Source organism: Vipera ursinii (genome assembly GCF_947247035.1).
Source record: "Vipera ursinii genome assembly, chromosome: 5".
Classification (NCBI taxonomy): domain Eukaryota; kingdom Metazoa; phylum Chordata; class Lepidosauria; order Squamata; family Viperidae; genus Vipera; species Vipera ursinii.
Genome location: NC_139518.1, coordinates 40081993 through 40095630, shown reverse-complemented (window position 1 = coordinate 40095630; position 13638 = coordinate 40081993). Strand labels below are relative to the sequence as shown.

At 37.1% G+C, this 13638-nt stretch overlaps 1 protein-coding gene across 2 annotated transcripts in view; it reads right to left on the bottom strand.

Annotated features, from left to right (window-relative positions):
* Positions 1-13638, bottom strand: part of PFKL (phosphofructokinase, liver type) — a 77376-nt gene that overhangs the window by 52848 nt on the left and 10890 nt on the right. For both annotated transcript variants that reach the window (XM_083363721.1, XM_083363720.1), the window contains exons 4-12: positions 10646-10835; positions 8901-9066; positions 8632-8676; positions 8318-8426; positions 6924-7019; positions 6527-6619; positions 3943-4068; positions 2505-2569; positions 115-178 (exon numbers count right to left, since the gene is read on the bottom strand). In XM_083363721.1, coding sequence (XP_083219847.1) covers positions 115-178; positions 2505-2569; positions 3943-4068; positions 6527-6619; positions 6924-7019; positions 8318-8426; positions 8632-8676; positions 8901-9066; positions 10646-10835 — 954 coding nt within the window. The remainder of the gene's footprint in view (positions 1-114; positions 179-2504; positions 2570-3942; positions 4069-6526; positions 6620-6923; positions 7020-8317; positions 8427-8631; positions 8677-8900; positions 9067-10645; positions 10836-13638) is intronic.

The following is a 13638-nucleotide window of genomic DNA, read 5'->3' as shown; positions in this document are numbered from 1 at the left end:
CATTTAGGCATGGCTAAGTGCCAGTCACATATACATGACTGTGGAACATCCCCATCAGTCCTCCTATCTCCAAACACAAGCACTCAGACAACTCATGTTCTTTTCTTTTCTCACCTTTGTCTGAGCTGGCTTCTGGTGTGCAAGCAGCTTATACATGTTCCAATTGTTTTCAAAGCTTCTGTAAAATAATTTTACAATCATACTGGTTACCATTTGATTGTTGTATTTTTTTCTTTTTAAATGAGCAATTTATTTGTTAAAACACTTAAGGAACAAACTAAATAGCTACATAAAAGAAGATAGTGGATCAAGAATAAAATATCGATGAATAAACAAACAGGGTTTATAATTATATAATTTAAAATTCATTATTTCATTCATGCATTAATTAATTTTATAGAATTGGTTCACTGTATCTTCTTAAGAAATAGCCAGTGGTGGGATTCAAATATGTGAACAACCAGTTCTCTGTGTGGATGCCGCTTCTGGAAGTCCAGTCTGGGCCTGGGCAACAAAAAATTAGCTACTGGTTCTGCAGAAGTGGTGCAAACTGGTGAATCCCACCAAATAACTAAACATTTCTATAAGTGTCTAAACATAATATTAATATTGATATCCCAACTATTTGTCAATGTGCCAAAAATAGTTGCACAATCATGTAAAGGAAAAAGGAAAAAATTAGAAAAAATAAAAATACATTTTAAAAAGAGAAAAATCAGTGAAAACATTAAGAAACTACATAATTCTACACTGCCTCCTAATGTACCAGATTATTGCATCAAAATATTTATAAATATGGAAATTGTTCTGATTCCTCTCTTTAAATCCATTCTTTTCCCCTTAAAACCTGAATTCAATAGTATCTGAGTTTGCTTTGTTATGTGATACATGATAAAAAGGAGACCATTCTTTAAATTTAATCAAAGGTCTGTTCTGATAGATACTGTTAACTTTGCTATTGTGGTATATTCTCCAAAGTTTGGTTTCCAGGCTGAAACTGTAAGCAAAATACCTCTTTTAGCTGCTATATTTCATAGGCTGCCCCTCCTCAACCCATAACTATTTGGTCATGTTATCGGGAATTCTGAAATATACGATTCCAAGACATCTAAAAGATAACAGGTTTCAGAAGACTAGCTAGCAACTGTCCAAATCCAAAGGGTGATAAAGTATTTCTTTTTATCTCCTAATAATATTCAAGCTCAGGAATTCTTTTAAACTGTGACAAGGGATAACATAACTGATGAACAGAAGCAGTATCTGTGTGAGGTGCAAAATCATAACATTTATCACGATATCATGATGCAACCTCCGTTCTCTCTAAACTGTGGCTAAACACTAGTTGACAAGAAGTAGAATTTGTGTTACAATGTTTGTTTCATTAACAACCCCCCTTGCTTCCCCACCAATATGTACATATTTGAGTCTGTAGATGTAATTTCTATGCATTACAGCTTTTCCTTGAAAATCACCTTCACATCTTTAGTGATCTCTCTACCACGTTGCTGAAATAAGTCTTTAGTCTTTTAAGACTATACTTACATAAGCAATACCCAAATACATTACTTATATTCTCAAAAAAGAGGCTCAAATTATTTCATCTCAGACTTCCTGGCCATCACAACCATTTTAAAAGTATGGAAACAATTACTACCTGATTTTACTCAGTTTGCAATGTGTCATTTCCTTAATAAACTATGTCACTTTGTTTAAATAGTCCGGCTGATAATCATCTCAATTTTCAGTCTGATTTAATGGCTTTAAAGATTTCTTAGTGGAAACAGGAAATAGCACCAGCTTGACATTCTTTTCTTAGATGTCAAAGAGTGACAACAGTATAAGTCAAATCATTCAGTTTCTAATGTTTAGTCTCCAACTTGCCTTAAATAACTAAAATAATTCCAAACTCATACCAAGAAATATTGTCATTAAACTCTGGAAATGACCACTATTTTCAGAAACATACAAACTATTTAGGGAAAAATTACTAGAAATGAAAGGTTCAACCAAATAATCAGTTAGAACTGAGCATGTTGAAGGCTATGAAGCTGGCTATGCCTTTCCAGAAAGAGAAAGGTAAGAATGAACACAGCATGGTAAAACAGGATTTTATATTGCAAGTAACTTCTTTCCAAGTGGCATTCATGATGCCAACACAACACTTCTTAGCATCTTTGACTCTAGATGATTGCATGGACTTGTTTTCTTGTTAACATTTTTGGAAGTTATTTGCTATTACACCTTCTTCCTGGTCTTGAGATAAAATTACTAGTCAGAAGCCACTTAACTGGCTACTGTGCCTAACACAAAGTTTGGATTTCTCTACCCCTCATTCAGCACTTAGCCATTAGGTTAGAGTGCTTTAATGAACAGAGAAGACCAGGTTATTTCTACAGCATTACAATCTGCAGTATACTGAAGTTGTTTTGCCTTGTCTTTTCTCACACTTCTACAAGCAGATAAAAGAAATGCATTCTCTTCTCAGATTGAGAGATAGCTCTCACCTGCCTCTAAGCTGAATAGCTTCATCAAACCTTTTCTCATCCATAGCTTTCTGGACATCTTTGGTCTGTAAGGACAAAGAATCACAAGGACGTTCTTGTGAGGAGTCACACACAAAAAAAATCAGGTAATACCATGTATGCAATGAGAATGATTATCTGTTTGTTCCAATTAAAGAACCAGCAAGTTAAGCCCACTCAAGAATATATTATTATTTCAGAAAAACATTCAAGAAAGAAAAGAACAAGAAAAATAATTTGTGCATTGGCAGGAATACAGGGCAAAATGATTTTCTTTTAAATGAGGGATGGGGAAACTTTAACACCAGTTCATCCTTGGCAATTTTAAGAACTACGGACTTCAATTTCCAAAATTCCTCTCTGGGGAATTCTGGGAATTGAAGTCCACAAATCTTAAAGTTGCCAAGGTTGAAAAACACTGCTTTTAGGCCCTCCAGATTTTGCTGAATAACAACTCTCAAATTCTTCCCCAGTGGACATCTTGGGAGAAGCTGCTGGGAATTCAGGGTCACAAATTAATTACCCCTACTTTAAAGAAAGCCTGAGCAAGGCCAAAAAGAGAAGTAGCCTCCTTCCTGGAACAAAATCAAGAATGACTCATAAGATATGAGTCTGTACTCAAGACTCTAAAACACTACACCCAAATACCACAGTTTAAATGACTGTGACAAGTTATGCAAATGATAGGCCTGCAAGATATTTTCACTCTTTAAGAAGCATTGTTTTCTCAATTCTTTAAACTAATTTGATTTTGCAGAAACAAAAAAAAATACTGGAGTTCACAAAAATGTTGTTTGTTCTTATAAAGAAATGAAGTAAGAAAAGAATCAGCAACCTTATCCTAGCCTTCACTGCTATTGTCCAATCACAGTTCAAGGCTTGTCTTTCCCTGTTCACCCCTGCCTTATGGATGCTGTATTACTGATTCACAGCCTAGGACTTGGGAGAAATAGTTTACTTATTGATATTAATTCTTTATCTCCTAGTCCCTATTTGCTATGTTTCCTGTAAAAGCAATCACATTGTTTTCCATTTTTTGGGTAACTTTTCTCAAGTGAAAGAAAAACTGAGCTTTTAGGTATTGTATCTCAGATGCATATTCCAATTACACCAACAGAATTGCCACATATTATATCTATCCTGAGTAGCTAAGACGACCTTTGTCCAATCTGGAAACTTTTAAATATAGAGAAACCTGATTTCCCAGAATTCTAATCAGAGCTGCTAGGAACTTTTCGAGTTCTGAATATATTTGGGGAGCATCAGGATGTGAGCACCAGCAACATGAATTTTCAACCTCCTTATCTCCTCTATTTATTTCTCTCCCCCCCACCCCATTCTCCCAGCTCCAGCTAAAAGCAAAGCCAACAGCATCCTATCCTGAACATATTTGGCTTCTGTGTTTCTGTGAAATACTCACCACTTGCACACATTCCATTAGAGGTAGGCGCACTGATTGGTTCCCGGACAGACTCACCACACAGGCTGGAGTATCTGGTGTTGCTTCCAGTAATGCCATCACTGCTTCCATGCCCATTTTGCTGCTCTAGGAGTACACAAGTACATTTGTTGTAAGCAGGTTGGCTCACTGTTGGTGTGGGATGTTAAATAGTGAACCAGAGTTTCTTAGTGCAGCGAACAATCAATGCTGTAGCGAACAATCAATAACTACTCAGCTTCAAGGCTGAGAAGTACAGAGGAAAAAGAACATATTAAAATAAGGGCGTGAGGGCAGGAGAAATAAATGCTGCAATTAAATTACAATGGGCACTGCTATCTTGACAGAGAGCAATCAACTGTTAGGACTTCTTCCTAATATGTAGTAAAGGTTCTTCTCTAACCATGCCATGCTATGTGTCTCTCTCCCAAAGCACCTTTGGGAGAGCTCAAGGCCAGATTCCTCCTCAGTGATCTGTGATGATTTCTAGCTTTTTAGGTAAAGAGCGTAACCACCAGAAAAATCAGCCTAGCACAGAAAATCTTCATTTCATGTGACGAAACATATGGAAAAGCAACAGAGGAAGCTTCAGAGACATAGCTGTCGCTCCCCGATACATCCAATCCAGAATAACATAAAGTGGGTAAGAGGCCCAAGATCAAGGGCAGCTGCTAGATTGTGGAATTGCAAAGCATGCAAGGACATAAACCCCATTTCTAATGTAGGAGAAGGTGGCAGTCTTTGAGTGGAAGGCCATGAAGAATTGGTGTTTGGGTATGAAAGCTGCAGAAGGGCATCCTGAGATTGTGATGGGTAGTCAAGTGGGACTCCAGAAAGCTTGCGGACTTGCCGTGCCATGCCCAAGAGCAATAGCTAATGAATGGACCAAGAAGATAGGGAAACTGAGGGGAGAAAAATAGTCATATCAGACTGGAGAAGAGAGCTATAGATAACATATATAAATTTCTCCTTCTGAAATCAGTAAGATTCAAGGAAGACTAGAGAAACTGTTGAATCTAGCAATGGTGATGCTGCTAAAATGGAAAATGAAGGGAACTGGTGGAATTAAATACCCACATTATACAGAGGCTTGAGCGGGAGTGCAGGACAGTGTCCTGAGAGGCCCTTTATCTCTTTTTTTCATGGTTTTTCCTAATGCCAGTGTTAAAATTACAAAGTCTAAAGGGTTCTCAGCAAGAAAAAATGATCTTAAATGCCTTCAAGACTAGGTGTGGTAGAGACCAGAAACTAGCGATATGGTACAAACTCTGCATTAAGACAGATATTATGATAGCTTCCGAATGTGATGTCCTAACAATTTCCCCCCCCCCCAAAATGGCTTAGTGCCAAGAAGAGCAATTACACTTAAGACTATTCTGAAAATACCCAGCTGCGCTTAGAAATGGGTGGGTCTACTGCATAGCATTAACCAAGTCCCAAAGGGCAAAGATTGTGTCCATCCAAGGGAGAAACTTTGCTATCACAATGCTGGCACTGGTAGAATGGAGACATCAACAGCCTTGTGTCCAAGGCCAGAAAGTATATGAATGGTGTTGATATATATCCTATATAGTCAAATGAACAAAAGGTAAATTAAAATTAAATTCAAGAGTAAAGGGTGACAAAGTAGGACAAATACTACATGAAGTCTAAGCATACACCTACTATTTCTGTGATGGTAGAAAGCAAGCTAGAATTTGAGCAGCAGCTGCATACAACTGCTGCTATGCACAGGGTAGGATTCCTGCTAATAAATTTGGTTAATTGTGAAACATTATGAAGCATTCTGGGCAAGCATTTAGTTCATGAATCACCAAGGTCATCATAAAAAAAGGCTTATAATAGGGTTGATGGGAAAAATAACTTTCAAAGTTTCATCTTCAATCAAATACAATTTTTTCTTGAACATAACATATTATGAGGCAAGTAATGTCTATCGCACACAGTAGTTCTCTCCTGCTTGAGTTCTGCAGTAAGCCTGGCATCGTGACAATTGTCCTCTACACTATTTTCACCCTTATTGATGTACTGCTTCACAGCCATGGAACAACTCCTTTCCAGAGAGAAGAAAGATGAGATTGTTAGACAGCTATCCTACAATGTGACATCTAAGTGAAGAAGAGAAATTAGCTTTCCTTGAATATCTGACCTTGGTAGTGTCCGGATATAGCTGTCTTTACTTCAGGTTAATGCTTCTTCTTGGAATAAAATCAGTAGGCAAGGTTACCCAAGAGGGAACTGCCAAATTATGTCAGAAACTGGGTAAGTTCCTCCCATCCAGTAGCACCAAATAAACCCACAGGTTGAGAAATAAGATCTGGAAACATCAAACTATTTAACTGTTCTTTTTAAATATATTATTCCAAAAGGAGGAAACCATGGAGCAGAACACAAAAAGTTAACCTCAGGATTCAGACTTCCTGGTTTAAATGTTTCTAAGCTGTCATATGTGACTCCTTGGGAGGTTGTACATAGATATGAGGAAGATTTCCAATTTGGGGGAACTTAAATAAGCAACCCATTATGGGGTCATTATTTAGTCATTCTGTGAAAATATCACACTTACCAAGACACGATCAAATGCAGATGGGGTCCCACCACGCTGCACATGACCAAGCACAGTTACACGAGTGTCAAAGCCGAGGCGTTTGACAACCAGCTGATTAAAAAGAGGGGAGGAAAGGATGATGCATTTTACATTCTTGCATTCCCTACCAACACAATGCCCTCCCCCTAAACAAAATCAGAGACTGCTATAGATCAAAAGCCACTACAAGAGAATCTATACTAAAGCTGCCCAAGTTGGGTTTCTCAACTTTGTATAGATTGAAGGGCTGAAAAAAATAATCAAAGAAACGTAATCTATGCAACTATTTCCAGAATTTAGAAGAACCTAAAACAATATTTTTCTCCCTAAGTTTTGTTTTCAATGTCTGGTTCTAACCTATTAATTTGTCTCTTACCTCCTTCACATAGTTAGAGGTGATTGGTTTCCCATTCCTGTCTATGGCACCTTCAGCAATTATGATTATATTTAGTCGGGATCCTCTGCTTCGGGCCTGTCCAGATAAAAATATAAGAAAACCAAACAACTGATGGACTCCAGGACAAGAGACTTTCACAATCCTAATATTAGCACCCTGAGTTTTTAATCACATAGGAATATAGTCCCTACATGTAGAAAAAATGGAGACAAAGTTGACCACACTTAAGCGGTCCTGAATTTCCTACACCATAAACCTCAAATCTGGAAGATTTCATCTCTCATCCTTCTTTCAACAATTTTGTTCACGTTGAGCAACTTGTAGTAACTGTGCATAGTATTCAAAACCAAACTAGTAAGCATGTCTCAGAATCTATTCAGGCAAATTATTTATCTGTCAGCTGTTTCTTTAAAAAGTTAGATTTTTCTAGGGTACATTGTAAGCCATATTAGCTCAGGGAATACATATTTGAATTAAAATAGTATTAAAAATGCCTAACATTCTGGAGAAATCTGGAATTCTGGAGAACACTGGAAGGTTTCTCCTTGAGGTCATGCCATACCTTTTCTGGACCATGCCATTCCAGGGACAGGTTTGGCAATTTCCAGAAATACTCCTTCACATGTTCAAGGTGTTCTGGCTCCAAAACAGGCTTGTTACTTCTGGAAAATATTGGATCAGCCCTGGAATGGCAAGATATCAAAAAGGGAATAGAATGTTCCAGAATACTTCAGAACATTATATTCTCAAATCTATGAGTTTTGCACATCGCTATAAATATCAAATGTTTTTTTAAGTAAACTCGGGCAGATCTTTCCTATTGTTTATCAGCATATTCTGTCTTTTTTTTTTTTGAAAATATGCCCAAATCTTTACAATCATATCTTATTTTTATAGGAGTTGTAGTAGCGCAGTGGTTAGAATGCAATATTGTAGGCTAATTCTGCCCACAGCTAGGAGTTCAATCCTGACTGACACATGGTTTACTCAGCCTTCCATCCTTCTGAGGATGGTAAGGCTGAGGATGAGGATGAGATTGTTAGGGGCAATATACTAACACTTGTAAACTGTTCAGAGAATGCTGTAAGCACTATGGAAAGGTATATAAATCTAAGTCCTATTGCTATTATTTCTTAAAGAATCTCTCTAGGTCTCATGGGGAGGGGACTCCACAGGCACTTTTGGAAATAATGCTAGCCACTGATACTTTGCAATAAGACAGCAGCCAGTTTTTATATAAAAATAATCTTTTTTTAAGCCAGGTTGCACAATGATACTTATAAAGGTATTTGTAGGAAAAGTGAATTCCATAAGCACTGTCTAGCATGATCTAGGTTTATTTAGTTGAATTACCAGACGTTACTAATTCTTACCTCACCAAGCCGTTCACACATAAAATCCTCCCAGCCATCCTCAGGGGGTGATTCGGGAATGAAAAGCCAGTCAGCTCCAGAAGCCAGTGCTGAAACTAATGCTAGGTATCTAGAAAAGGAGAATAGTATCATCTTGTGAATGGCAGCTTTGATGTTTATTAAAATGAAAGAAATGGTCCTGAAGACTGAATGGAGGGAGCTGGGGGGAGGGAGGATTTCATAATGCATAAAGGGGGGGGTGTTTTTTAGATTAGCCCTCCCCAACTAGGAAATTGTTAATTCTTTTCTCAGTTCAACAAGTAAACAACTCTTACCCACAGTGCCTGCCCATCACTTCCAGCACAAATGTTCTCTGGTGACTGTAAAACAAAATTAGAAAGTAAGAGCTTATCACTCAATACTATCTTAGGTGAAGATACAAGTGCCTTACAATAATAAGTTGCTTTTATAATATGGGGGGGGGAACAGAGGAAATTAAGCAAAATAAAGCGCTCAATTTACAGAGAATAAGGAAGCAGCTTTATTAAAACTAGCCACACCTTATGTGCTTGTGACAATGACAGTGAAGAAAAGATGTGTTCACCTCTGGGCTGTTGTAGTGATGGCATCAATCACCTCCATGATGCGGTGCAAAGCAGAGTCAGTACCAATGGTCATGTCAGTGCCACAAAAGTCATTGTCAATGGAGCCCACAAGGCCCACAATATTTAAGTGACGGTATGCCTGAGATATTTCCTCAGTGATTTCTCCTATATGGAAAGTGAACAAAGGACTGTGAGTCTTAAGAATATCTCAAATGAATTGTTTCCAAACACAATTAAACAAAAATTATCCTACATCAAAGTAAATGGAGATTATTTCAATTAAAATCAGGTTTTTCTTTTATTCCATTTAAAAAAGTATTCTGATAAATTATGTTCTTTGTCCCGATTAACAGTTTGCCTGCAAAAACAGGACAGATATGTTATATCTATATAAAAGCACTGATTTCACTAAGTTTGTGTTTCATTGGAACTGAAGGCTGATTTTATTTCTTTTATTTTTATTTCCATTATATGTTTTATGTTACAAAAATGCATAAAGAGGTGCAACTGACTATTAAAAAGATTCAGCGTAAGATTCAATGGTGTTAAAAGTGAGGATTTTTTTTTAAAACAATCATAAAATCATAGGGTCTGGAAGGGATTCTGGAATTCACTTGGCCCATGGTTAAATCCAGAATTAAAGTATTTTAGACAGTTTGTAAATTTGGGAAAAGGTGAAAGAATTGCTCAGGAGGAAAGGGGGAACAAACCACTAAGGAGGGACTTGAAGAAGTTACTGCACTGTTTAGACACCGAAGCAAGCAATGGAAAGAAACTCAAAATAATCCTGCTTTGATGCTGTTTGGCATAAAAGGGTTTTCTAACCAGTTTTCGAGAGTCTGTTATTTGACTCTACAACGGTAAAGTAAATTCACAGAATGTTTTTTGATGATTCTAGCTGCTGAAACATCCCAGTGAAGAAGAATCTGCTACTTTCTGACACAATCTGTTCTATTGTTGAACAGCTACTATCTTAGAAATGTTTTCCATATGTCCAATTGAAATCTTACTTCTTATAATTCAAACCAGTGTGTTTTCCTGTTACAGAATAACTCTGAAAAATTTGGCCATTCTCCTTTATGATAGCCCTCCAGATAATACAATATCTCCTCACAAAATTTTTCCAGCTTAAACATAGTTAAAATGTCCCACCACTCATAATTTCTTTTTTCCTCTAGGCCCCTTGTCATCTTGGTTGTTCATTTCCGGGAGGCTCCAGTTGGTCATCATTTAAAATAATATGCCCAAAATTGGAAGTATCAAAGCAGAATAGAGAAGAACAATGATTCTTTTTGATCTTGACTCCAGAGATCTGTTGATATGGCTTAGGACTGCACATGTATCATTTCTGTATCACACAGTTGGCTCTCATTCAACTTATGATCTAAGGCATCCAGATCTCTCTTTTTTGCATGTGCTGCAACCCAGTATGATCTTCCCCAACCCTGCAATTCTAAATTATCTCTCTAATTTTTCTTACTGAAATTGAAAATTTTTCATTGTCCTGTTGAAAGTGAACTAAGTAACTAAGTACGGTCCATGGGGTCACAAAGAGTCGGACACAACTTAGTGACCGGACAACAAAATAAATACATGTGTTGATACTATCTTCCATCCTTAGAAGCATTGTTTGGTTACAGTCTTTTGGCTCTCAACATCAAAGTTGATTTTCAGAGTGAATAACATGAAATGCAGGCAGCAGCCTGGCACCAATAGTACGATGTTAGAGGAGGTTTATACCTACCTTTTTCAACCAATTCTTCCAAAAGACCACCCCACTCTGAGCGGAAGATATTTGCACCAGTCAGGCTGCCATCCCCTCCAATGACGCACAAATTAGTGATGCCATGCTGTACCAAGTTGTAGGCAGCCCGAAGGCGACCCTCCCGTGTGGTGAAAGCTTTGCAGCGGGCACTGCCAATGATAGTGCCTCCCTTTAAACAGAAAAGAAACCCTAATTATGAATTTAAAATTAGATGACTGAAGAAATTAATAGGAAAAAATGGTATTGAAAATGTATGAGTTCCAATGGTAGTGGCTCTAGATTTAAACAAGTTTAAGTTGGTATATGTTTTTGTTTTGAAAGCACCACCCCCTGAAGTTACAAAAAGAATACATACATTTTTTTTCATTTTTATATTTTCTAACATTGTGAAGCATCAATTGCCAGGATTGGTGACACTGAGCAATCACTCACAAGATACCATTTTTAACATACCAATACATTGCAGAACTGACTGGAAAATATGCTAAATTCTGGAGGAAATTATTTGTTTCTCTGTTATATCCCAAGCAGATGGCTTTCAGAATGATAACAGGAAGTTACTACAATGATATGTGACACTGAGCAATACCAGCTCTGGACGTTTTGAATAACGAAACTAGAAATCAAGCATTAAATTAGCATTTGACCTTTTCTGTTTAGCCCATCACAGACACCTCTTAATTAACCCAATTTTCTGTCGCTATGCCTGAAGAACTTAGCGGATTCTGCTGCTGCCTGGTATTAGGAACACAACTATAATTGAACAATCATCTTCTGAACACCTGCCCCCTCAGCTCAGGAAAAGGATAACTCCTTTGAAGGTTAACATAATAAATTTACATCCACTGATTTGAAGCTTTCGACTATTACTTGTAGCACAAATAAGGGCTAAACCCACAAAAAATATGGATTTAATTAGTTACAATGCTAATAAACTGAAGAGAAATATGATGAGGTCAGGAGTGGAAGAGCATGTTGCTAAGAAAGGTTATTTTTTTAAAATTGGACTGCTATCAAAACCAGTTAAAGCGTGCAAATCAAACTTGCTTAACTGTTAAATGTCTTCATTTGGAGAAGATTTGGGGATAATTTATATGGCACATGAAAGAAAACATGGCATAGACATGGCAGCCTTGCTCAAGCCTGTATTTATTAGTAGCAGAAGCTACATCAGCAGTAAAGGGAGACAAAGAGAGACCCATCCTATAGAAACATGCAACACCAGAATGTTACCTGACAGAAAGGAAACACACCAGTCAAACTGGGAAAGGTTCTAAGAAGAAGGAAAAATACAATACTTTTGTGAGGTGGATGGGTCTACTTCAAAGACATTCTGACAATCAGGTCCATCTAAGAAGCAATTCTAATACAATCTAATCCTTAACTCCTACAGATGTAGTTAATTTTTTAAAATAAAAAGTGTCATCTCACAATGTTAACCAAAAACAAACCTTTCCATTTTTCAGTGACAAACATAAATTTAGCTAATGTCACCAGGACAGCAATTTCTAAGTTGACCTTGTTTAGAAGTATTGAGGCTGCAATTCCAAGAATTCCCAATGATCCACAAGTCTCACTAGAAGCTGCTCTGGAAGGTGCTAGATGGTTACCAAGGTGAGAATGGGGACATGGGTTATTAACCTGCACTGTTTAAATACCTATGTTAAGTGTATGGCTGCAGGGGCCAGGGATCTAATTAAAAAAAGCTGTAAGACCTATTATATAACTTCCTTGGTTTAATCTGAAAAAAGTGAAAATGTAGCAGCAGTTCATAAAATTGAAGAACTGTATCATACAACAATGTACAGTACACAAAAAATCATTTCTTATCATTTAGGGTTGTTTGAAGGGATAGATCAAAAATAATATTATCCCTTTATCTTATTATCTCAAAATTGCTCTTGCTATGCAACAAGCTCAATCTTTCCCAAAAGTGGGACAAAGGGAAAATCATAATGAACAAAATAAACAAATAAACATGCAAGAGAATCAGAACAATCATATAGGTTGCTCTGAGAGTTGGATGAGGAGAAGCTATGTATCACATGTACTCAGGAGATCCAGATTGGTGGGATATATCAGACAGGAAAGACATGAAACAACCAAATAGAAAATTTATCTGACTGGATTCCTTCCTCATATCTCAGTGGAAGACTTCCCTAGATTTTCCTAGGAAAATATTCTTTCCTACTTAAATTGCAGTAAAGTTTACATGAATAATTTCAATGAGAGAGAAGCCCTGCAAGACTCAATTCATTACCAAGATCTTTCCATATAGCAAAATTGGACAAGCTTTCTACCTGGGTTTTTGAAGAGCTATTAGCTTGGACCAACATTACTAGTCTAGAATGATTTTACAGCCATGGTCATGTATAGAAGTAAATTTAAGGTTCCTAATTTAATAAGGTATAATATCAGTGGTGGGATTCACCTGGTTCGCACCACTTTGGCAGAACTGGTAGCTATTTTTTTGTTGCCCAGACCCAGAATGGACTTCAGGAAGCGGCATCCACACAGAGAACCGGTTGTTTACATATTTGAATCCCAACACTGTATAATATGAACATATGGCATATCAGTGCCTGCAGTTCTTTTGCTCATCAGTTTTATAAATATGAAAAATGAGATAGTTTTCCATTAAATGTGAATCATGGGTCTTGGAGAGGGATGTTGTCTAACAAATCAGGATTGTAAACCAGCTTTAAGCTGCTTTTTGGCTTAGAATTTCTGTCTTTTGCTGTTAACTAATTCATTAACTCCCTATTTCAACATAAAGTTGAACTCTTTTATTTCCCAGATGTGATTGTATGAATAAAAGGAATGTGAATACTAGTATCCTAGTCATGCCTTAATAATCAAGCCATGATTCCTGGTTCACAATTATGGGCATTGCTAGCTAATATAAGGTAGTTGTTCATCTCTTGCCACCCAAAAGCAAAGAGTGACAATAGAGCAGGGAGGCAAGGAATGTT